The sequence below is a fragment of the Leopardus geoffroyi genome, chromosome A2 (genome assembly GCF_018350155.1).
Source record: "Leopardus geoffroyi isolate Oge1 chromosome A2, O.geoffroyi_Oge1_pat1.0, whole genome shotgun sequence".
NCBI lineage: Eukaryota > Metazoa > Chordata > Mammalia > Carnivora > Felidae > Leopardus > Leopardus geoffroyi.
Window position 1 is genome coordinate 20427668 of NC_059331.1, and position 23379 is coordinate 20451046.

At 50.8% G+C, this 23379-nt stretch overlaps 2 protein-coding genes across 10 annotated transcripts in view; both read left to right on the top strand.

The window, feature by feature from the left end:
- The window catches only part of RAD54L2 (RAD54 like 2), a 116566-nt gene extending 106551 nt beyond the window's left edge, over positions 1-10015 (top strand). For all 3 annotated transcript variants that reach the window (XM_045492970.1, XM_045492972.1, XM_045492971.1), the window contains 3 exons: positions 1814-1906; positions 4079-5632; positions 9427-10015. In XM_045492970.1, coding sequence (XP_045348926.1) covers positions 1814-1906; positions 4079-5073 — 1088 coding nt within the window. In that variant the 3' untranslated portion in view covers positions 5074-5632; positions 9427-10015. The remainder of the gene's footprint in view (positions 1-1813; positions 1907-4078; positions 5633-9426) is intronic.
- A 2356-nt stretch (positions 10016-12371) lies between these two features.
- TEX264 (testis expressed 264, ER-phagy receptor) overlaps positions 12372-23379 on the top strand; it is a 33739-nt gene continuing 22731 nt past the window's right edge. Inside the window, exons 1-3 of one of the 7 annotated variants that reach the window (XM_045492983.1) lie at positions 12372-12495; positions 13435-13510; positions 16025-16315. In XM_045492983.1, the coding sequence (XP_045348939.1) occupies positions 16058-16315 (258 nt within the window). In that variant the 5' untranslated portion in view covers positions 12372-12495; positions 13435-13510; positions 16025-16057. Of the gene's footprint in view, positions 12496-12824; positions 13301-13434; positions 13511-16024; positions 16316-23379 lie in introns of those variants that run through there. The other 6 variants (XM_045492978.1, XM_045492980.1, XM_045492977.1 and 3 more) reach the window with 6 other exon arrangements.

Below are 23379 nucleotides of genomic sequence, written 5' to 3' on the forward strand. Positions count from 1 at the left end.
CAGAGCCAGTGTGGTGACTGGACTGGCCCTGTGGTTCTTACTGTGATTGCATGATGCACCTCAGCAGCAACCATCAGTGGACTTTGAAAAAACAAAGTTTATGACTCACAGGTCCTGGTAGGTGCACAGCACCCCAGGGCCACACAATGAGTTTATGAGTAGAGAAACAGGGAGAGAAGGCCTGGGTTTCTATTAGGATCCAGGAGTTGGGGTGGTTAGAGTTTTGTGGGTTACTCTTTATTGGTAAATTTAAAACGTAAGAGCAGGAATTAGGGAATGGGAAAGGAAAAGCAGGGTCACTCAGGGTTCAATTTTCTGGGTTACTCTGGGCTTTCTAAAAGGGGAACTTCATGGGTAGGCACAGTCTGGTTCCTTATCTACTTGTTTAGTTAGTAGCTGTCATACAGGTGCAATTGGCTTATTTGAGATAGATGCGTTTGAAGTGGATGCCTTGTTAAACAACAGCTTAATGCCTGGCACTTACACTGCACACAGGGAGACCAAAAGTGGAGGGAAAGAGCTGTGGAATGGGTTATTAGCTAACATGTATGTTGCTATGTTGTCTTACCCACTTGCTCAGAGTGGGGTGGAGGTCTCAATTAGGAAATGTATTGGGTAGATAAATTAGTATCTGTGGGTTGCATGACAGACATTTTGAGTGTGGTAACTTAAAAAGTCCACTGCCTCTGTCCTGCTTATAGACTGTAGACGGAGATGAGATTACTGGAATGAGAAGTCTGGACTGGACATTGTCAGAATGCATTTTGAACCTATCATTCATATCAACCTTTACTACGAGGCTCCCTGAGGCTATTTAGCAAGGAGATTTTGCCCTAGCTTCTGTTGGGTCAAAGTACCTTTTAGGCTCAGGGAAAAGATGCCATGAAGTACATGACCCACAGAGAAGATTATACCCAGCCTCCTTACCAGACTCTTCCTAGCCTAAAGCATGGGTCAGCAAACTATGGCCCATGGGCCAAATCCAACCTGCTTGGATTCTGTAACTGTGAGCTAAGCATGGGTTTTACATTTTTAATTGGCTAAAAAAAAAATCAAAAGAATACTGTTTTGTGACACCTAAAAATTATATGAAATTCACATTTCAGTGTCCCTAAATAAAGATGTTTGGAGCACAGCCATGCCCAGCTGTTTTCAATCTATAGTAGCAGAGTTGAGTGGTTGTAACAGAGACCTTTTGGCCCACAAAGGCAAAAATATTTACCAGCTGGCCCTTTAAGAAAAAGTTTGCTGACCTCTAGCCCAGAGGCAACCCTGACCTTCCAGGAGATTGATATCAAAAAACAGAGAAAGTAGGGTTGTGCCCTATGGGAACAGAATGCTGGTCTTAAATTATTCCTATCAAGGTAGAAGAAGGTGTTGAGGCAACGAGGCTCCTTCTTCCCAGATTAAGAGGACTCCTGCCAGAGTACTTCATCCAGAACCAAGGCAGCCAACTTACTCTCTTTCACAGCATCCTGTTTATTTTCTCCATTGCATTTCATCTTTCCTGATATTTTTTGGTATCATTGTCTCTTTCTCTAGAGGTTGAGCCCTGTGAGACAGGTCCCTTTTCTGTCTTAACGTTCTTCAGTGTCTACAGCAATGCCTCATAGTCACACAGTCTTATGGAGTAAATGAGTAATACTGGGTCCACAGTTCAATCGGTCCACTTGTCATTTCAGGGGATCTCAAGAAAGGGCATAAGACCTAATTTTATAGCTGGTTTCCCAGCCCACAATGCCTAGGCCTGGGGTTCCCAGGGTTGGCTGATTGTGTATCTGCTTCTAGCAGCCTTCCTCCTGTTTTTTGTTAGGGACATACATTCGTACCAGTGATGGGCGGATCTTTGCTGTCCGAGCAACTGGCAAACCGAAGGTCCCAGAAGATGGTCGGATGGCTGCCTCAGGTATAGGGCTTCTACTTTCTATTGACCTGCATGGCATTTGTTTGTTTGTTTTGGTTTGTAATTAATTAATTTTTTGAATAACGTGTATATAGTTCACAATTCAAAAGGTTTAAGAGGGGTAAAGTGAAAAGTAAGTTTTGCTCCCCCCACGCTCCCAGCCATCTATTGCTCCTTTCTGAAGGTGCTATTCTCATTTGCTTTCTTCAGAGATATATTATACATATACTTGGTACAGGAATATGTGTGTGTGTGTGTGTGTGTGTGTGTGTGTGTGTGTGTTAAGTATACATATGTAACTTTTCTCTGTATTTAAAAAAAATTTTTTTTTGATATTTATTTTTGAGAGAGAGAGAGAGACAGAGCGTGAGTGGGAGAGGAGCAGAGACAGAGAGAGGGAGACACAGAATCCAAAGCAGACTCCAGGCTCTGAGTTGTCAGCACAGAGCCCAACGCAGGGCTCGAACCCACAAACCGTGAGATCATGACCTAAGCCGAAGTTGGACGCTTAACCAACTGAGCCACCCAGGCATCCCATCTCTGTATTTTTATTTTTTATTTATTATTTTAAACTTTATTTATTTATTTTGAGAGAGAGGGAGAGCTCTAGCTCAAGCAGGGGAGGAGCAGAGAGAGAAATCCCAAGCAGGCTCCACACTGTCAGCGCAGAGTCTGACAAACCCACAAACCGTGAGATCATGACCTAAGCTGACATCAAGAGTCAGACGCCCAACTGGCTGAGCCACCCAGGCTCCCCCTCTATATTTTTAAAACAGATGCTAACTTACTATACTATACTGTTTATTTTTTCACTCACTAGTGTATCTCAGTACTTGTTCCTTACCATTTCTTTAGATGTGCCTTATTGAAGGTGTACACAGAATGCTGTTAGATGGGTATAACACAGCGCATTACCGCTGTTAGATGGGTATAACACAGCGCATTACCGAGTTCCCTCTCCTTGGACATTTACATTGTTTCACTCCCCTCTTACAGTACTGGTTCATAGTCATGTGGGTATGTCTATAGGATGAATTCCTAGAAGTGGGATTGCCAAGTCAAAGAGTGTGTATGTGGCACATTAACAGTGTTAGGAACTCTGCCCAAGTTCCCCTCTACAGGAGTGCCTCTCATCTATCCTTCCTCTGTGGAGTATGAGCATTAGACTGCTCTTGCTTCCAGCTTTTATTATGGAAATTTCCATACCTCCAGACAAGTTGAAAGAACAGCACGGTGAGCACCCATGTACCCTGCATCTAGGTTCAATGACTGTTACTGTTCTCATAAACTTTCTTCTGTCTCTCTCTCCCTTTCTATTATTGGAACTATTTGCAAATAGTGCTGAAGATGTCGTGTCATTTTACCTTTAAGTACTTCAGCACACATCTCTTAAGAGTAAGGACATTCTCCTCCTAGCCACAACACCATTATCACACTAAAAAGCTTAAAACTCCATAATAGTACCTGCTATCTAGACTATATCTCCACTTGTCCCAGTTGTCTTTCATGGCCATGGATTGGGTTTTGTTTTTAAACCAGGATGGACCTTTTTTTAAACTTCATTTTCCTTTTCCCTCCCATCTTGGTCACTGGCTGTCTTTGCCCCCTGGAAGAGTCCAACTTGTTGCAGAAATGATCTCTTAGCTTTTCATATTCATTATCTCCTAGAATTCACTTTGGTTGAGTTTCACAGATTGGGGACCTGGGGTGTAGAGAAGTTATATGTCTTATCATAGACTTGTTTCCTTTTTTTTTTTTTTTTTTTTAATTTTTTTTTTTCAACGTTTATTTATTTTTGGGACAGAGAGAGAGACAGAGCATGAACGGGGGAGGGGCAGAGAGAGAGGGAGACACAGAATCGGAAACAGGCTCCAGGCTCCGAGCTGTCAGCACAGAGCCCGATGCGGGGCTCGAACTCCCGGACCGCGAGATCGTGACCTGGCTGAAGTCGGACGCTCAACCGACTGCGCCACCCAGGCGCCCCATAGACTTGTTTCCTAGATCAAGAGATTTCTTTCTTTGTGACTGGGAAAAGTTGACTGGGTGATGTTTGGATATCAAACTCTTTGAATTCGGGGGACCACAGGACAAGGGTTTTTTTTAATGGAATTTTTCCTATACTCACCTTCTCTCCCTGGCCATTCTGGTTCTCAGTTACCTACATTTTATCCCCAGGTTCCCAGGGGCCTTCTCTCGAATCCACAAGCAACGGCAGACACAGTGCCTCATCACCCAAAGCCCCCGACCCCGAGGGGCTGGCCAGGCCCGTCTCTCCAGACAGCCCGGAGATCATCAGTGAGCTCCAGCAGTATGCAGATGTGGCTGCCGCCAGGGAATCCCAACAGAGCTCCCCAAACTCCAGTGCCGCCCTGCCTGGCCCCCCGGCTCAACTCGTGGACAGCAGTGCTGTTCCTGGGACAGCTCTCGGGACTGAGCCTCGACATGGGGGTCATTGCCTCAATAGTTCCCTCTTGGTGACCGGCCAGCCCTGTGGTGACAGGAACCCAGTGTTGGACTTACGGGGCCATAAGCGAAAGATGGCCATGCCACCTGCTGCCCAAGAGTCAGCCCGCCGGCGGTCCAGGAAAGGCCACCTGCCAGCCCCCGTGCAGCCGTACGAACACGGGTATCCAGTTTCTGGCGGGTTTGCCATGCCACCCGTCTCCTTAAACCATAACCTCACCGCTCCCTTCACCTCCCAGGCTGGGGAGAACTCCTTGTTTATGGGCAGTACCCCCTCCTACTACCAGCTGTCCAATTTGCTGGCAGATGCCCGCCTGGTGTTTCCAGTGACTACTGACCCTCTGGTGCCATCAGGCCCCGTCAGTTCCTCCTCCACGGCTACCTCAGTCACTGCCAGCAACCCCACCTTCATGCTCAACCCGTCTGTTCCAGGGATACTACCCAGCTATTCACTCCCATTCTCACAGCCACTCCTGTCCGAGCCGAGGATGTTTGCGCCTTTTCCTTCCCCTGTCTTACCCAGCAACCTTTCACGGGGCATGTCTGTCTACCCAGGCTACATGTCCCCACATGCAGGCTACCCTGCTGGCGGCCTCCTCCGGTCCCAGGTGCCTCCATTTGACTCTCATGAGGTTGCTGAGGTGGGCTTCAGCTCCAATGATGATGAGGATAAGGACGATGATGTGATAGAGGTCACTGGGAAATAGCTGGGGAACCCCTCTCCACCTCACTCGGGGCCCCCCAGCAGGTTGCCCACCAGGATGAAAGGCAGCAATCTGGGCTTTCTGAGAATAGGGCACTTGGCAGGAGGGGAAAGGAAGAGGGCAAAGAAAGGTGGTTGACTGTAGTGGCAGGGCTCTGTTGCTGTGTAACAAAAGAGGCAAAATAATCCAACAGAGCAGCAATAGCGGGAAATCAGGGACCCAAAACAGGAATGAAGGGGCAGGGCAGCCTGCCTCTCTTCCTGCCTGCCTTGCTTATGCTGTGTGCTTGCTTGCTTGCCATCTGAGCATAGAAGCTCACATCCCATTTCTGTCTTTGGGAACATTCTCTCCCAAGAGAGCTGCCTTACTGGGTGACTTAGCTTGGCCTGGAGAGGGGAGGGGAGGGAAGGAGGGTAAGTGAAGGAGGGTGGGCAGGGAGAACAGAATGAGATTTCATATGAAGTGGAGTCTTTCTGGGGGTGGGGGGGAAGAAGCAGACCAGGTGTGTGTGTGTGTGTGTGTGTGTGTGTGTGTGTGTGTGTGTGTGTGTGTGTGTACGTACGTACGTACGTACTTGTATGTAACAGAGCAGGGGTGGAGGTGGGAGGGGAGGGTGGGAGGCACTAAGCGGGAAACTAAAAAATGAATTTATCTTTTTTAAAATGGAAATCAGAGTGTGTTGGTTCATGGCAACTATTAGTATCAGTATCGGGATGAGCCCAGGAAAAGAGCCATGGAACCCACAAGTTTCCTTCTGGTTGGGTGAAGAGAAGGCCCAGCTAATCCAAGTCCCTGGTTTTCAGAGCCACATTTATTTTAGAATTTGGGGGAAATTATGAGAGAAAATGGGCATTACCAATCTCTCTTTCCCCAGTGGCTGTCTCTGAGCAGATTTCCCTTCACAGGGTGTGAGATTGTATGCAGAGGCTGGGAGCGGGGGGGATCACTGTGTTGTGTGAGCAAGAGGTCATGCAGTTGTGGCCAGAAAAGACCTTCTTCACAAGGATGGACCTGAGCCCCCAACCTGCCTATCCTTGTCGCCTTTCCTTTCCTTCCCCGCTAGAAAGCTCCATGTTAATTTATTTCTTATGGGCAATTATTTATTATTTGGACTTTCCATGTGTCTTGTTTTTCTTGGGGGGGGGGCGGTTAGATTTTAGGATGGTAGGAGATAGGAAGGGAAATGTTAATATCTCCCAGATCCCATAGCTGCTGGTAAACAAGTCCCAGGTAGATGGTGAATTGACCAAGGAAAGAGAGTTGGGCTTGACCGAGGTTCACACTAAACAGCTATGTTTTCGGGAAATGGCCTCTCAGGAAGACCAGTGAATCTTGTGACTGGATAGTTAGTGCAGGTGAGACTCATTCCACAGAGATTGAAACTTGGGATCATGGAGTTTGCCATTGGGAAGTCGGTGACCCCAAATTTGGAGCTGTGTCCTCCTGGGATGACTTTAAGGTAGGCTCTCTATGCTGAATAGTGAAGCTCTGCATAGGTGACAGCTGGGTTGAGAGAATAGACTGCTGATTTCCTATTAGGAAATGTCTTGGCCTCCCCAGCCTGACAGATGATCATTGTGGCCTGGTGTCTGTTATCTCCATCCTCTTTGAAGGAACACAGAGCAGCCCTTCCTCTGTAGGAGCCTTAAGTCTGGCTTTTGTCTTAAAAGAATACATCAGTCATTCTGGGTCTCCTCTTTCTTGTTGCCAGTGGCAGAGGAGGGGGTATCTAGTCTTTAAGCATAAACACTGGCTGTATTGGCTCTTTTCCCCCTGCTACTGAGACTTTGCTAGGCAGTTCTTTATGAAGAACAAACCTGTCTGGCTTTAGAGTTTTGCCACCTATTCATGGGTCCCCACTGGGCAGCTGCTGCACCTGCCTCTTTCCAGCCTTGGAGGCAGCTTAGCCAAGTCTCCCCTAGTAGTAGTTGCTTCTGCAACTCTTCTGACAAGTTTGTTTCCATTGTTAGAGGGCTTTAGCACATTCTGGGGTATTATCCCCAGAGAAGAGACAAGGAGATGGCTAATGGGGGTGCATGCATGCATGTGTGTGTGTTTGTGTGCTGTCCAGTTGCACCAAAAGTGGAACTTAAAGAGCTTTCTCTCTCTGTTTTCATAGGTACCCTGTCAGACACTTAACTCTCCTACTCATAGAAGCCTTAGATCTACAATTTAGCTATGCAAATTATTTTAATAATTTTAAAATAGCAGTTCCAACCAGTGCTTTCTCTTTCAGAGGTATCCCAAGAATGATGGTGAAGGGACTCAGTTGGAGTGGGCTCTCAGATTTGAGGCTGGTGCAGTAGGAGCTAGCTAGCCTGGATCTCTGATTTGCAGAGCACACTCACAATCTGGGCTACAACTGATGCCTCTAAGGCCCCCAGAGCACTGGGATCCCAGAGGGGGTGTGTGTGTGTGTGTGTGTGTGTGTGTGTGTGTGTGTGTGGTGTTAGGGAAGGAGGAATATGTCTGTGTTTACCTCTAGGAAATCACAGCAGCAGGCTCTGAGAATCTGGAAATTATCAGCAAAGAATTGAAACCAGTCACTGGAAGGATGGGCCTTTGAAGGTACCAGGAAGTGAATGGGTATTCTGAGAGGCAATACATACCTGCTCTCTACCCACTGATTCCAGGGGCTGGGTCTTACTTCAGGTCAGAAGAGGCAATAGTTTGGGGAAGCTGACCTGGCTAGAGAAGCCTTTTTTTGATATGTGCAGCTTATATTGTATAAAGGCTAGGGGGTGGGATCATGGGAAATTAGAATGCTACCAGTTTCATGTTTGGGGTTTTTTTTGTTTTTTAATCTGAAAAAACACTTTTCTGCTATCTCTTTATGTGTGCTGGTAGGCAAGTGTGCATGCACATCAAATATGAGCATGTGTGTGAGGGAAGCAGGAAATGTCTCAGAGCCTAAGAACCATGTTTTACAGCCTCTTTGATCAGAAACACTTGGTGGTGGCTTTCAACCACCATCTAGGCCTGAGTGACGGAAGGATGGTGATAATGGGTGGCGGGGGGGTGGGGGGGTGGGGAGGGATGTGCAGTGGATCAGGCCTCTCAGCATTTTCCCCTCACCATTGTCTTCCAAAGGATGTTTTCAAGGACCTCTCAAGCTTGATCCATCTGGCTTAGTCTGAATCCTCAGCCTAGGGAATATAGTACTACTTAATGATTCAGGATTACCATTTGTAATGATGTTCAGTTTTCTTTTCTTAATATCTTTGTGGATGAAAATGGAACCAGAGACAAAGTAGCCATTTCAGTAAGAAAGTAAATGAACCATGTTGGATCAGATCATTGGATATCTGCCAAGTTCACACCCCTCGAGTTGTGCTTTTTGAGCATCTATCTCTTCACCTCCTGACTTAAGGAGAACTCTTTCTGGTCCTTGGAACTCTCTTCTCTAGGAATTAGTATGTGGTATCTCTGTATATACTTGTGATTCACAACTAAATATGAAATTGCCCTCTCTAGGGCGTGAAGCAGTTAACTGGGGTAAAGTTTTGCTGATAGGTTGAAACAACCAAACTTTAGTGGTCTGGGTGGGATGGTCACTCCCAAAGCTGTCAGCAGAGCAAGGCTGTCTGTCTCAGTCTGTTTGAGCCTAGCATTGCTGTGGCATTGCTCTGGAACCGAGTCCTCATCCCATAGGGAAGGTCTGGGGGTTATACATTCCTTATTCCTAGTGTTCTTGGCCATGACCCCCTTCCTCCTGCTTCCCAGTTCCCTGTGAGTCCTCAGAAGACCAGTCTCCCTTCTGAGTCATGGCCTCCTGTGCACCCAGATCAATCATTCTTTCCCCAGCAAAACTCTGAGATAAGAGCTCTTTCCCCCAACAGACCCCCAGGAGACTTTCTGGCCCTCCTCTGACTTGTTCCCAGGAGATCTGCACCTCAAGGCCTGAGAATGCTGCGCTTTCCATCAGCCACCGTCAGACTCTGTCCCCTCCTACTGACTCTTTTGCCCTATGTGTTCTGATGTGACCCCTTCATGTCTCTTCTGTGCCACTAGCTTGGCCCTAGGCCTTTTATGAATACCAAGTCTTAACGATGAACTTCCCGAGCAGGCAGTGGCCAACTTACTTCTTCATTCTTCAGGTACCTGAGTCTGCCCCTTTCCTCTCTCACAGGTTAGTTGGATATAGTAATCCAGTGCATTGGGAAGAGGTAGCCAGGCAGGCTGTGGAGTCTGTAGTGCAGAGGGCTTGGGGAGATTTGGGTACTCTGTTACCACTACTGGGATGATATTCAGAAGAGGGGACCTCATACTGTGACCTGACCCAGGACCCTTCTCTGAAAGAGAGCTCAGCCCAGGTGTGTGTGTGTGTGTGTGTGTGTGTGTGTGTGTGTGTGAAAGAGTGTGCGTGCATGTGCGCACTAGAGAGTGTGCATTCGTGCATATGGGTGTAAACTGTTATCTGGTTGTGTTACTCAGGGTGGGCTGGGGACTCACGGGAAAAATCCCCCTCAGCCTGCCCAAGACTGGTTTTATCCTGTACCCTCTCCAGAAGGGTCAGGGGAAGGGGGTCCAGGTGGGTTGAGGGGGTCGCAATGGATAACCACTAAGGCCACACTGCTGCCGGGAGGAGTTGGGGTGGGGGGGCAGATATGAAGTGGCCCCAGGGACCTGGCACCTGGCTTTGGTTTTCCGTCTTCTTTCCTCAGGACGCCCCCTGAGGCCTGGGACCTGCTGCGCCTGGCTTTGAGGAGCATCTGTGTCTGGGTGCTCCAGCTGCTGGTGTGATCATGGGCTTCCCTCCTCTCTCAGCAGGGCACGTGCTCCTGCCCCAGAGACTGGGCAACTGGCTGTTTCTATGACGTATTTATTTTTACTTGTGTTTCATGTCACTTTTTTAAAAAAGCAAACAGAACAATTGTAAGTCAGTATAACTGCCTATCAGTTTTCTTTATTTCTCTTTTTGTAAAATAAAATTCAAACTCCAGAAGGCAGTGTTGTTTGATCAAGGAATTGTCTGAACAGCTGGCTGACTGACTGGGTGGTGAAAGGGATATAAACTTAGAGTATAGTGGGCACTGGGATGGTACTTGATGTGAGTGGGGTGGGGGAGAGAGGTGGGAATAGAGGGCAGACTGCTGGTAGGCTCTTTGTTGCAATGGGGTTCACTAGGCTTTTTCTGCCTTTGCTCACCTGAAGAGGACCGCATTTCCAGGCTCTAGATGAAACATCGAAACTGACTCAGAGTGGCTTAAAGCTAGATGATCCTCAATCATGGCAAGTCCTGCTGGGGCAGCCCTAACCAGACTGTGGGGGATTGGGGATTGGGTGCAGCATCAGTGCCTTCAGAGGATGGGAGATGACTGGTGGCAGGGTATGCAGACTGTCTTACACTGCATATGCCTTCTCCATTTGTCATCTGGGTTAGTGGATCTAACCATTGCCTCACAGAGAACTGTCCAGGGCTTTGGAATATGAGACGTAAGGGAAGGTGAGGGCAGTCCACTCACTCTTTGTCTCCAAGTTTGGTCCCTGTAAGGGGAGAAGCCCTATGGAAAGAGTCCCTGGAAGTTTGCAGAGGGAGAATTAAAGTGGCTCTGTGGGGGTTTCTTGGACAGAGAAAGGCAGGAGGAGACAAAGGCCAAGTCTGGGTTCATGAGAGGATTCGTACTATAAGGTGGAACAGGTCTGCTTACACTTATTTCTAGAGGGAAGAGGACTGCGTCTTAGCTGCCTTAGCTGGTGGCCAGCAGAGGTCTTGCAGAGATCCCTACCAAAGGTTGGGCTTACTCTGTTGGGAGCAGCCTGAGATGAAAGGGAGGAGTGGGGACTTGTGGCCAGCAGCTTCTATCACAGGTAGACTCTCCATTGACAACAGAGGTGGTGAAGCTCCTAAGGCACACCCTGAACTCTGACGTGGGCATCTGGAATTCCCCAGCCAGCCTGAAGGAAGTGAGCAGAGAGGACAAGATGAGGAAAGAGCAGCTCCAGACAACGGTTTCTTGGGAGAATCTCATCAGATTCTGAGAAACAGGAAAAATGACCAGGTGAACATTGTGTTCCAGAAGCTGTCTTGTCTCTGAACCATGAATTGGCCCTTATCTCACAGGAAATGCTTCCAAGTGTATAGCCCACTTGCCTGGAGCACCTAAAGGTTTTGATCATGTGTTTGATGTTCATAAGCAAAATCAAACTGCCATGACTCTGCCAGCCCAGCCCTGAGTGCCTGTGAGGGGCCAGCTGCTCTTCCTACCAGTGTTTGCCCAGAGGGCTGGGGATAGGCTTGGCCCTGTGGATGAGGGTCATTCTTTCCTGCCTGGGATTGGAACAGTGTGAAGTAGTGGGAAAGGAAGCCAGGATTATGAGTGCCTCCGTGTGTTCAGTCTGCCCTTTGCTAGTGCAGTAGTGGAATCCAGAATAAGATGATTCCCCTCCCAAATATCAATCCTCTGTGTCAGAGGCACCAAGGTAGCTCTTGGGCCAGCCCGTCATGTAGCCAAGCTTAGGAGCATAGTTGTTCCCTCTCCTACCCCTTCCTCTGCAAGACTGGGCCTCTCAGGACGGCAAAGTTTTATCTTTAGGGCTCTAGAAGAGTGCTTTGTATAGTTTGTAGGTCCTCAGAAAGATGAGCTGAGGATTCAGCCTATGTTCAAGGAGTTTGCACTAGAATACTTTAAGCTAGAAGGTCAGCCCAACCTCCCCCAGGCACTTACAAGGCTCTGGGGAGGAGGCTGCAAGGGGGCGGTTCCTGCTTAGCTCCAAGAGGGTAGGGCCTTAGTTCCGTTTCTTTAGCATTCCCAGCCCCTTGAACTGTCCTGGCAAGGAGTGTTACTCAGTAAATGTTGGGTGGATGAATGACCACTCCTGTGGTTGGGGGTGGGGTGGGGTGGAGTGTTGGAGGCATGACTGATATTCGCGCTATTCCAGAGGTTGGATCCACTAGCTTCTTCCCTGAGTCCAAGCTGGGCGTCAGTTTCCTCAGTTGTAAAACGGGGGCAGGTAGCCTTGACTTGCTGGGTTCCCAGGTCCATCGGGAAGCTACAATGAGAGGAAGTGGCAGGACGAAGGGTACTACAAATAAATGCCATAGGCTGATACTGCTGTGCTGAACTTCCCAAGCCTCTTCAAACGCTTCACTCTGGTGCGGGCTTCCTTGGACCCAGTATGGCTCTCTACTGTGGGCCACCAGGCTGACTTACCCCAACACCTGGGGCCGGTAAGTTTGTAGGAGGCAGGAAAGTGCTCAGTGGGCTCCGCCCCTGACAGCTCCGGGGGCTGGGCGCCGCTCGATGCTAAGACCGGGCGGGGCAGGCCTCCGCCCTCCGGTACCGCGCGCACGCGCCCACGGCCACGGCCACGTCCCGCCGCGAGAGGGGGCGGAGCGAGCGTGCGCGGCGGGCGCGCGCAGGCTCCGCGACCTAGCCTGGAGCCGCCTGCGCGGATCGGCGTCCGCGGCGGGCGGCCGCTGAGGTGAGGGCTGGGCCCGAGGAGAGGCGTCCCCGCCTGGGCGGCCTCACGCGCGCTGAGGGCCTGGAGCCTCCGTCTGTCCGGGCGCGACCTCAGGGGTTCCTGCGTCCCCTTCGTGACCCCCGCAGCCCAGGGCGCTCTTTGCATCTCGTCTCGCCCACAGCTGGGTCCAAGGGCCCGGCTAGGTCCAAGGGCCCGAACGCGACCTTGGACCAGCCTACCACCCCGCATTGCCCCGGCTTCGGCCACGGGGCACGCCCCGAGCCAGAGGAGCCGGAGCCGGGGGTGGAGAGGGGGGGGGGGTTGGGGGACTGAGGCAAAAACCGCACTTTAGCTCCGCCCCTATCCCTGGAGGCCGCGCCTCAGCCGTGGCTGCAAACTTTAGATTCTCTTAAGTTACGGAGGTGTGTGAGACCCCGTGAGGTCATGGCTGAAAAGAAAGGAGCTGGGTAAATAAGCGAGGCGCGAGTGAGCAGGGCTGGAAGCGCAGAGTGGGAGTCGGCGCACCTCAGTCCCGCGCAGGCCTGGGTCTTTCCGCCGCTCACTGGCACCGAAGTTTAAGGGCCCGGCCCACTGCCGCGGCGCAAGTGAGCAGCCTCAGGAAGCCTCGCCGGCTCGGGTCAGAGACGACCACCCCCGGTCTCTGACCCGAGGAGAAACCGATGTCAGCGACAGGGGCTGTTTCAAAGCCAGTTACAGAGGCTGGAACCCTCCAGGAAGAGGACTCTCCAAGAACAGGGGCATAAGCACAGCCCCAGTGAAGAGTTGACATTATGAGGCCGAGTTTGGCTTCTGATTTCCGTAAGCGGTAGGAGGACGAGGTAGAGGTGCAGCCTTGTGGTGAGGAGGGAGTTCCTGTAGAGGCCCTAGTGGGCTTTCCCCGAAAAGGGAACAGTCAGGGCACGGTGCCCAGCTCAGTGGTGATTTTCTCTCTGCCCCCAGCACTGGAGTACTTGGAGCATTTGGTCCCTGCGGCGCTGGATGCCATGAGTTGCTAAAAGTGAGCCTGGCTTTTCAGGTGAGCTTCCTCGGCCCTTCTCCTGCCCTTTCTCTTGAGTATGGGGAAATACACTTTGCCCTGCCTCCCTCCTGTGCTGACCTAAGCTCTGGGGTGCATTTTCCCTCTCTTCTGAGTACTTTAGGAGGTGAGAGGAAGAGGGAGGTGGGAACTAAGTTCCTTTGAGGTAGACGGGGAATGTGCAGCCGAGAGGGTAGGTCAAAGTGAAGGATGGTCACTCTCAAGGCAACTGAGACCTAGCTGCTGAATGAGAGCTTCCAGCTGAGAGCCTTGGGTTCAGAGATGTCCCAACATGGATTAAATGCTTGAGCCTTTCTGGAAATCCTGTCACTTGGGAGGAGAAAGTGAAAATGGCAGCCTGGAGTCAGACTGCCTGAGTTCCTAGTGCCTGCATTTTGGTCCAAGTCGTTCTATTTAGTACCTGTGTGACCTTGGGGGAAGTCTCTTAACTTCCTGATCCTTACCTACCTTGTTTTGAGGATTAATAAAGTAGCTGTGTTTCAACATTTGGATAGTGCCTGGCATATAGTAAGTACCGTAGATTAGTACTACACTGTAGTAAGTAGAAGATTTATCGTCATCATCATCATCACCAAGGAAAATAGGAATGAAACTAACTGGAGGCAAGATGAGTAGGATGGCCAATGCATCCAAAAAAAGCACAACTGTGGCACAGGAACAGGGATGGCTAATACCAGTGTGATGCACCTCCATGCTATGACATCAAAGGTTTAGGAGTTTAGTTTGCCTCTTTGTTAAGGCAAACACTATGTGTATGTTGACTCCAAAGACCGTTTATCAGCAAAAAATTTTGACACACAGAACCCACAGGGAACAAATTATTCCATAGAGCTAAATTTCCCATAAGGCTGAAGCATTGATTTCCACCTCCCAAATCTTTTAAATTTTTGTTTATTTATATTTTAGAGCGAGAGTGCACGAATGGGGCAGAGGGATAGAGGGAGTGAGAGAGAAAGAGAGAGAATCTCAAGCAGCCTCTACACTCAGTGGAGCCTGATGTGGGGTTCGATCCCAAGACCCCGGGATCATGACTCAAACCAAAATCAAGAGTTAGACACTCAACCTACTTAGCCATCCTGGTGCCCCAAATCTTTTAAATTTTAAATACTTGGAGTGAGAATATTCCTCCAGTGGGTCACATGTTTCCCTTCCTTTTTAAACTGCTGTGATTTTCACCCCCCTGCGGGACTCATATCAAGCCCTTTGTATAAGAGGGTTGGGCTTCTGGCCCCCAGCTTCATAGAGGGCTGGACATAGAGGGCTGGACAGTCTGCCTTGAATGGCTCACACACCAACCTCTATGTTGTGTTCCTGGCCCTGCTTTTGGATAGCTTCTCTGTTTCTTTGTTGTTGTTGTTGTTGTTGTTTTCCTTGAAATGAGTGTCTTTATTGCTTGTAGCATACAAAAAGGAGGAATGAGGAAAGGCCAATGGGGAGGAGGGACAATTGTCAGATAAACGACATAAACACAAAAAGGAAAAAAAGACACCCTCACCTCACCCCAGGATGCCTTTCCACGAACTACCTAGTAGAGAAGGTGGGGTGGCAAGATCAAAACTACAAAAACTAATTCTAAACACCTGGAGATGCTGATGGGGAGAGGGACAGGGCAGCAAGTGGACCCAGCTGTGGCTCCCTCTAGGTTGGCACCCCTTCCCCATGGGATGAACTGCTTGGGCCAGGGATAAGTAATTGTTCTCCCTGGTGTGTTTCCATTTCTAACAAACTTGTCTTCCTCCTCTTTGTTTCTAATCTGTGGGCTGGAAAAGTGGGATGAATCTTGTTAGTACCATTGGCTCAAGTCTGGGAAGCACAGTGCTGGACTTTGTTCTGGCTGCTTTGGCTGATTTGATCCGATCTTTCCTTGGTTCTGGATGGGTGAGCTTGCTGGATAGCAAGATTCTGAGGGCCCGATGTGCTTCACAAAGGAGAGTTTCCTATGAAAGTCTCTTCCTGTGGTACATTTTCCCCATGGGGTTTTGTTCCTTATGGTTTCCCTATTTGTTAATAAATGATTGGACCCTGGCGCTTGCCCATCCTCCCTCTGATAGTGGTCCATGAGGCTTGGGGAAGCTGGGCAGGCAGTGTGGCTCTGCTGTGGGAAGGAAGAAGTAATGTAGGGAAAAGGCAAGCTGGCTTTCTTGCCCATCTTGAGGGAGGCGGTCAGGGCTGGGAGTATGTCCATAGCTGACTCACTCCTGTTCACCTCTATGACTCAGTTTCCCCAGGTGTGACCAAGGCTGCCAGCTGACAGGCAGAGCTGTTCTGAGAGCCTCAACAATTGTGATTAAGAAATAAAGAGGCTTGCGGCTTCAGTCATCCTTTGTAGCTCTCTTCTAGGTCACTTCTGTGTGTAAACACCCTGGTCCCTCCTCCTCCTGGGTCAGAGCACCCAAGGCAGGGCTGAGGTTGGGCCATAAGTGGCTGGCGGGCAGGTGGGCACCTTGGTCAGAGCAGGCTACCAGCCTCCTCTCCCTCCTGTCTCTTTTGCAGCTGTCTTGGGGGCAGTGTCGGGGGCACAGAGCCATGTCTGACCTGCTTCTCCTAGGCCTGATTGTGGGCCTGACTCTGCTGCTGCTGCTGACACTGCTGGCCTTTGCTGGGTACTCAGGGCTGCTGTCTGGGGTGGTGGTGAGTGCCGGCTCACCCCCCATCCGCAATGTCACTGTGGCCTACAAGTTCCACGTGGGGCCCTACAGCGAGACTGGGAGGCTTTTCACCGAGAGCTGCAGTGTCTCCCCCAAGCTCCGCTCCATCGCCGTCTACTACGACAACCCCCACATGGTAAGGAGCCTCCTGTTCCCTGGCTGCGGTTCTGCCCCATGGATGGACATGGGGCCGGGGGGTTGTAGTTTCTGAGGAAGGTGTGGGAAAATCTGTGATCTGGTCCTGCAGACAACCTCTTCTCTGAGCTTGAAGCTCCTTCCAGATTTAGCTTGGACTCCTGTGCCAGGCATCCATATGCTCCTTTCTATTTGCCCAGGTCTGGTTCTTGGCTCATAGCTACCCATAGCTACCCATGGACTTCTGACTGCTGGGGGCCACAGCATTGTGTGTCTCTAGTTTCTGCCAAGGCTTTCGTCCCCTGCCTCCTCTTGCTGTCCCTCCCTCTTCCATCCCCATTTGAGGCCAGTACTCTAAGGCCAGGCTGTTCAGATTCTGCCTCTCTTTGGGGTCATACCTTGTTGTTTCTGTGCCTTCCCTCTTTTAGCTTTCCTGCTGTGGCTGCAGCTCCTGTGGGCTTGAGAGGGCAGGCCCTGGGCATGGGGCTTAGAATCCTACCTCTTCAGCCATTTTGGTGACTCCTGCCTCAGTCATATGGCATCTCTTTAGATGTCAAGCTGCCTGGTTGCAGGAGGGCCTGATGGAGAGGAGGGGGCAAGTGGAACCAGGTGAGCTCCCCAGAATATCTAGGATGCTGGGCTCACAGACAAGCCCAGCATCACTGGCACCCTGTGGGCGTCTGGCTGTACTTACAGCCTGTGGTGAGTCAGGGCTCACCAATGTGGCCTCCTGCCATGCCATGGGGTGGTACTGCCCACAGCTGCATGGGCTGGCAGCTCTGCCAAGAGTTCTTCAGCCTTCAGCTTGGAGCCTTGGCAAACAGGCCATTGGGAATCCCCAGCTCTGGTTTCCTTGTCTGAAGAGCTCAAGTAGGCAAGGCCTACAGCCTACCCACTGTCTGCTGACCAAGCCTCACTGGAGTACTTAGTCGAAACAAGGGTGTACTGACTGTCTGTGCCAGGTTCTGCATGATGTCTGCACTCCGGAGATGAACAGACCTGGCCCTTTCCTCAAAAACTTTCATGTGTTTGGCAAGTCAGCCCCATGTAAATGAATTTCTAATAGCCACTATACTCGATGCCCACAGAGCTTTGAGCCGTGCATTTGGGGAGGGTACTCAAGTCTGCCAAGAAGCTTAGAGAGGAGGTCGACTTTAGCTGGGACATCTCCCGTGAGTAGAACTTTGCTCTGCCACGAAGGGCCTCCTGACTGAGGGAAGTACAGCAGTAAAGGCTTACAGACATGGGATGACAGGGGAAGTGTGGCCAGTGGACATGTGTGGGTGAAGAAAGTGGTAGAAAGGTTCACTGGGCCAGGCAGTGGGAAGAAGAGCAGGTTGGGAGGCAAGGCACAGCACAGTTTGCCCCCTGTGACTTAGGAAGCTAACTGGATGGCAGGTGGAGGAGAGGAGGAGATGAGACAGGGAGGCCATTGAGGAGATTGGGCTGGGCCCAGGTGAGAGGTGACATGGCCTGGTTGAGGGATGAATAGATGATGAGGATTTGAGGTCACATGGTTGGGAGATGGCACTAAGTGGGAGTCTAGAGCACTGGAACCCTAAGTGGCATGGGGCAGGTGCTAGGCTTCAGGAAGCTCCTGGACCAGATGCCCGACCCCCACCCTTGCAGGGCTCCGTTATGTAGGTCCCTGCCCCTCTTATATGCCCTCCCCTGGTCTCTGCCCCTCTTTCCTCACCTGATCCAGTTAGAGACTCTGCAGGCCTCAGCGGTGGGAAGGAGGAGAGTCCTTGCAGTTGCCTCTTTGCTCATCAGCATGTCCTGTTCCTAAAGCAGCATGTTGCCACTTGGGTTGGAAATGCTAATTCCAGGATGGGAAAGAGCCAAAGCAGGAGTATACCTTGAGGTCAGTGCTGGAGGCTGGTCCAGGGAAGAGTGAGGTAGAAAAACCCTGGCATGGAGTGCTCTTCCCATGGCCTCCTAGCCCAGTCCTCCATACAATTGTCCTTGAGGTCAGGTGGCCTTGGGTGTCCAGGGTTGGCTGGGTGCAGCCTGACTTGGGTGCCAGTCTTGGGGGACCACAGCCTGAGAGTATAGCCTCAAGGCTGGCAGCCCTGGGTTCTGATTCTGTCTCATCACTGTCATGCTTTGGATCTTGATCGTGTCACATAATCTCTCTGGGCCTCTGTTTCTTCATCTATAGAACTGTGTTAAGATATCTGCTTCATAGGTTGTCTGGCAAGAATCAAATTAAGTGACACAGGTGAGGCATTCATCCTACAACCTGGCCCTCCGTAGCTGTTTAACAACAACAAAAAGGGTAGACAAAATATTCATATTAATTAGGTACACTGAGACATTAGGCTGAGCTCTCATGACCTAGGCCTAGACCTTGGCCTGGCTATGGACATCTGGCTGGCTCAGAGGACAAACGTATAGGTCAAAGTGGCCCCTCTGATCCTGTTCCTCTCAGTCCTGTGTCACTCTAGAAGATACTGTGTCCACATTCAGAGTTGGGCTATACCCTGACACCTGGGATGGCTCAGGGATGCTTAGTCTCCACCTACTCTTAGAGTTGGGCAGTATATTTCTGCCTAGAAGAGATTCTCACAAAAGCTTCAGGGAACCATGGACCCTCAGACTTCAAGTGCTCATGACTATCACAGACTATCTGGTCTCTAAGGACCTAAGGCCACAGGTTCCACAGTGCTTATGTTATAGAGGAAGAGACTGAGGATCATATAGCAAGAGTTGTATTGATCTCACACAGTTCACGCATGCTTTTTTTTTAAGCGGTATTTGAACACTTGATCTATGCCATGCTGCTGGGCACTGGGGCACCTCGGGGACCAAAGGGCCTAGCCCTCAGGACCTCTCAGTGTGGGTATATCAGGGGAGCCTCGGGGAGAAACCCCATCCAGTCCTGGGGAAGACTTAAGAACCCAAGCCTTCTCCCTCGGCTGCCTCCCTAAGCAGTGTCCAGCATGAGGCCTTGTGTATTTGTGGTTCACAGAAGGAAGGGACAGGATCTAGGTTGCACTGTTGTGTGGCCCATCCCCACACCCTCTCCCTCTCCCAGCTGAGCACAATGGGGGCCAGAACCTGCTTCTGTGTGAATGTAGGGAGGAATGAGGCTATTTCAGGCTCTGTGAGTGGGACGGGGAGTGACCAGGTGAGAGGTGGCCACCTGCTGTCATTGCTGCCCTCCCCCATAATGTGTGGACTGACAGCTCTCTAGCCACTCCCCTTCTAGGCCTCAGCTCCTGGCCTCAGCTGGGCAGGGGGATGCTGGTTTCTGAGAAAGGCCTGGTGGGGCCTCACTTGGCTGTGGGCCCAGGAGTGACACCGGAAAGGGCACCACTGAGGCGGGGTCATGGCAATTGCTGTGGACTTTTTTGTGTCAAATGCTGTTTGAGCATATATATCTCATCAGCTTTGTGTCCTGGATTTGTCAGCATATATATGTCAGTCAACTCCAGATCCTGGAGTTCTGTATGGGAGGAAGTTGCAGGGTCTGGGGAAGTGTTGGGCAAGATAAAGGATTCCATTCTCTATCCCTGAGGGCCTTTGGAGAGGTAGGACAAGGAATGAGGGAGCATGTGACAGGAAGTGGACAGACCCTGGCAGTGACTCATAGGTGTTCCTTCCCTCTCTAGGGCCCAACATTCTTGGAGTGCAGCCATTTCTTCTTCTAAGGACCAAGGGAGGGGGTGCGTTCCAGAGTCAGTCATCGATCTGTGCCTGCTCCCTTCCCTCAGTGCACAAGCATGTGAACACACACGTACACACACACACAGATCCAATTCTGCCCTTGTAAAGCTGGAGAAGGGTCAGAACTGCTCTGCTCTCAGCCCTGCTTCTGAGGTGCAGTGTGGGGGTCTGGACAATGACTTTAGCCTCCCCTCCTTGGCCTAGTCCCTCTGGGAGCCTTGGGTGTTGGTGGGAGGGAAGGAGCTGGGAAGAAGACCCCTGGTGGCTCACTTGATCCTGGCCAGCTCTGGCCTGTGGATAGGCTGTACTGGCTCAGCTGCTCTCACCATGCCCATGGATCTGTCCTGTGTGCCAGCCTGGCCCTCCACCTGTTGCCCCACCCTCTGCTGCTACCGCCTCCACTGCTGTTTGGGCCTTAAGCAACCTGTCTGCCTGCCCTTGTGGGGAGCCTGACTGAGGCAAATGGGGCGTGGTAGCCAGTTCAGTTTACCTGGCTGAGGCCTAGGAGAGGGTGCTTGCCCTAGGCATGGGGCAGATATGGGAACTGGTAGTGCTTGGGTTCTGCCTTTAGTAAACTAGACTGTATTGAAGCTCCTTTTTTCTCTTGAGTCCACTGAAAGCCAGCTTGGGAGCACCATGTCTGCAGGGGCTAAAGCTGGTAAGAGTATGGATTTAGGCCTGTGCTGCACTTCCCCTTCCCCTTTAGTGTGTTTGGGGATGGGGCGTCCTGCACTCCCAGGAGACATTGAGACCACATGGACCCTGGGAAGGAATGAGGGAGTGGGATTTCCCAGGGTTGACCCTTGACAAAGGGCAGTGGGAATGTGGGCTAGCTGGTGTTTCCCAAAGCCCAGACCTCAGTTACCTCAGTTACCTGCGATGATTTTCTGCTAGATGGAGTCCAGGCTTTTGCTCTATAAGCAGTTTAACTGTGTGGGGCAGCCCTGGAAAGGCACACCCCCTCTTCTCAGCAGAGCTGTCTTTGGTAGGGAGGAGGACTGAGGTGTGGGAAGAGAGGGCTTTGGACTCTTTCTGAGTTTGAATCAAGGCCCCACTGCTTCCTGGAGTGTGATTCTGAGTGAGTCACTTGGCCTTTCCAAGAATCTCTACCTCAGGGGTTTTATTTCTCTAGGGACTAAGTAATAAGGGTAAGGCCCAATACCTGGTCCCCAGTAGATGCTTAGCACTCTTGCCTACCCCCACCCCCATGCCTCGTGCCACTAGGACTTTGTACTTTTGGGAACCCTGCTTGCCTGCCTCTGGCCTAGCCTCCTGCAGGTAGCCTAGGCCATGTGAGGAGGTACAGCATAGAGAGAGTCCATTGTGCAGGCCATTCCTAGTCAGGGCCTATATCTTGGGCTTCCAGGTGCTGTGGGTTGTGTGGCACAGCTCTGGAGCCAGTCTGCCTGGGTTCAAATCCGGACTCCACAACACTACCTTGTTGTGTAGCCCTTGCTAAATAGCTTTGCTGTCTGGGTCTTAGAAACAGAATTGATAAAAGTACCTATCACACAGTGCTGTTTGGATTGAATGAGCTGATGTACAGAAGGCAGCAACCGGGGCAGACGGAAAGCACCTTGTCAGGTACCAGCTGTTGTTACGATATGCTTGGGACTGAAAGTCGGAAGGCCCTGAAAGACTTCTAGGTGAGAGTTCCCATAAAGCCCCTGGACCCCCCCTTTGGAGGTTGGCATCCTGCTGACTCCCCTCCCCTCCAGCCTGAAATATGGGTCCTACCCTCTGACCCTGATGTCTGTGTCACTCCCTTCATGACTAGTCCTAGCCCAGCTTTTGCCTTTGGGTGCCACCTGCTTGGGGAAGTTGGTATGTTGACCTGCAGCACCTCGGAGGTTAAATGAATCCACTGTTCACCCTCCAGCAATGAACAGCTGTGGCTGCTCTGTTTCCCTGGGGTGGGGGGGTACCAGTGCAAGTGAAGGGCATTGTTGCTGTTTCTCCCCTTACTATGGGCAGCTCTGGGCTGGATATGCTGACCAGGGAGGAGTCAAGGCAGCCCTCCAGGCCTGAGATTGGCAAGCATTGCATCTCTCCTTGTCAGATGTTGCAGGTTATGGACCTAGGGCTGGCCATTTCTACTGACCAGCCATTGACCCCAAAATGGGCCAGCTGACACCATTTTCCTTTCCTGGATCCTGGAAGATAGTCAGTCTTGTCCTGTTTCCAGTGAAGTCTTGGCCAGACAGGAACCTCCTTTTCTTCTTCTTTTTTTAAATGTTTATTTATTTGTTTTGAGAGAGAGTGGTCATGTGTGTGGGAGGGAGGGGCAGAAAGAGAGAGAGAGAGAGAGAGAGAGAGAGAGAGAGAAAGAATCCCAAGCAGGCTGTGTACTATCAGTGCAGAGCCCAACATGGGTCTCAGTCTCACAAACTTTGCGATCATGACCTGAGCCAAAATCAAGAGTCAGATGCTTAACTGACTGAGCCATCCAAGCACCCTGGGACCCTCTTTTCACTATGGCTTCACCAATAGGGTCAACCTGTTACTGCAAGACCTCTCTGGAAAGGGTAGTGGGGCCAATTTGTGCCCAGAAGCTTTAGATTCCAAGCAGACCACCCTCTTCTCCCATGTCAGGACTCAAGAGGCCTCATAGCTCTTGTTCTAGGCATAAGTACCCTGAGAAATGACTGCTACAGGGAGGAAAGGGAGGAAGCAGATGGAACTAAGAGGCCCAGGCTGACCTCCTAGGGCCGGGCCCAAATAGAGACATCATACTGAACCAAGGTGTGTGGAGTTTCTAGCTATCAGGACATTCCTTTATCTTCTAGGCTCCTGACAACCTCAGTGGGCCATTCTCTTGGAGGTGGGCATGGGCTCTCCAGGGAGCCCAGGGAAGCCTTCCCCTGCTCCTAAGCCAGCTTTGCCATTCCCCAGCTAGTTTTAGGGCCTGTTCCCTCTTCTTGCTGGTGCCTGGTTCAGCTGCCTCCCGGCTCCAGCTTGGTACAGAGCTGCTTAGTAGTTGGTGGACTTGCTGAGTAACCACTTAGTTTGCCCCTTAGCCACTGGCCAGGGTAGAACAGGGTAGAGGTGGTGGGTGGGGGAACAGGAAATGTCCTCACTTGTGGAAATGAGGGGTTGCTCAGACAGAAAGGAAGAACCTGTGGCTAACACACCTTCAAGATCTCAGAAGTCCTGCCTCCTTATTAGCTGCTTCCCTTTCCTTTGATGAGCATTCCTCTTTTCAAGTTGGAGGAAGAAAAGTTATGCTCATGTGCAGGGCCCCTGTGTGTACATGTGCGTGCATGCGTGTGCTGTTGCTGAGCACAGCCCAAGAACTTAATGTGTGGACAGGATCCTGGGCCATTTTGTCTAGAAGCCTAGAGTGGTGGGGAGAGATGGAGAGGCTGTCAGTTACCATGCAGCACAAGGTCTGCTCCT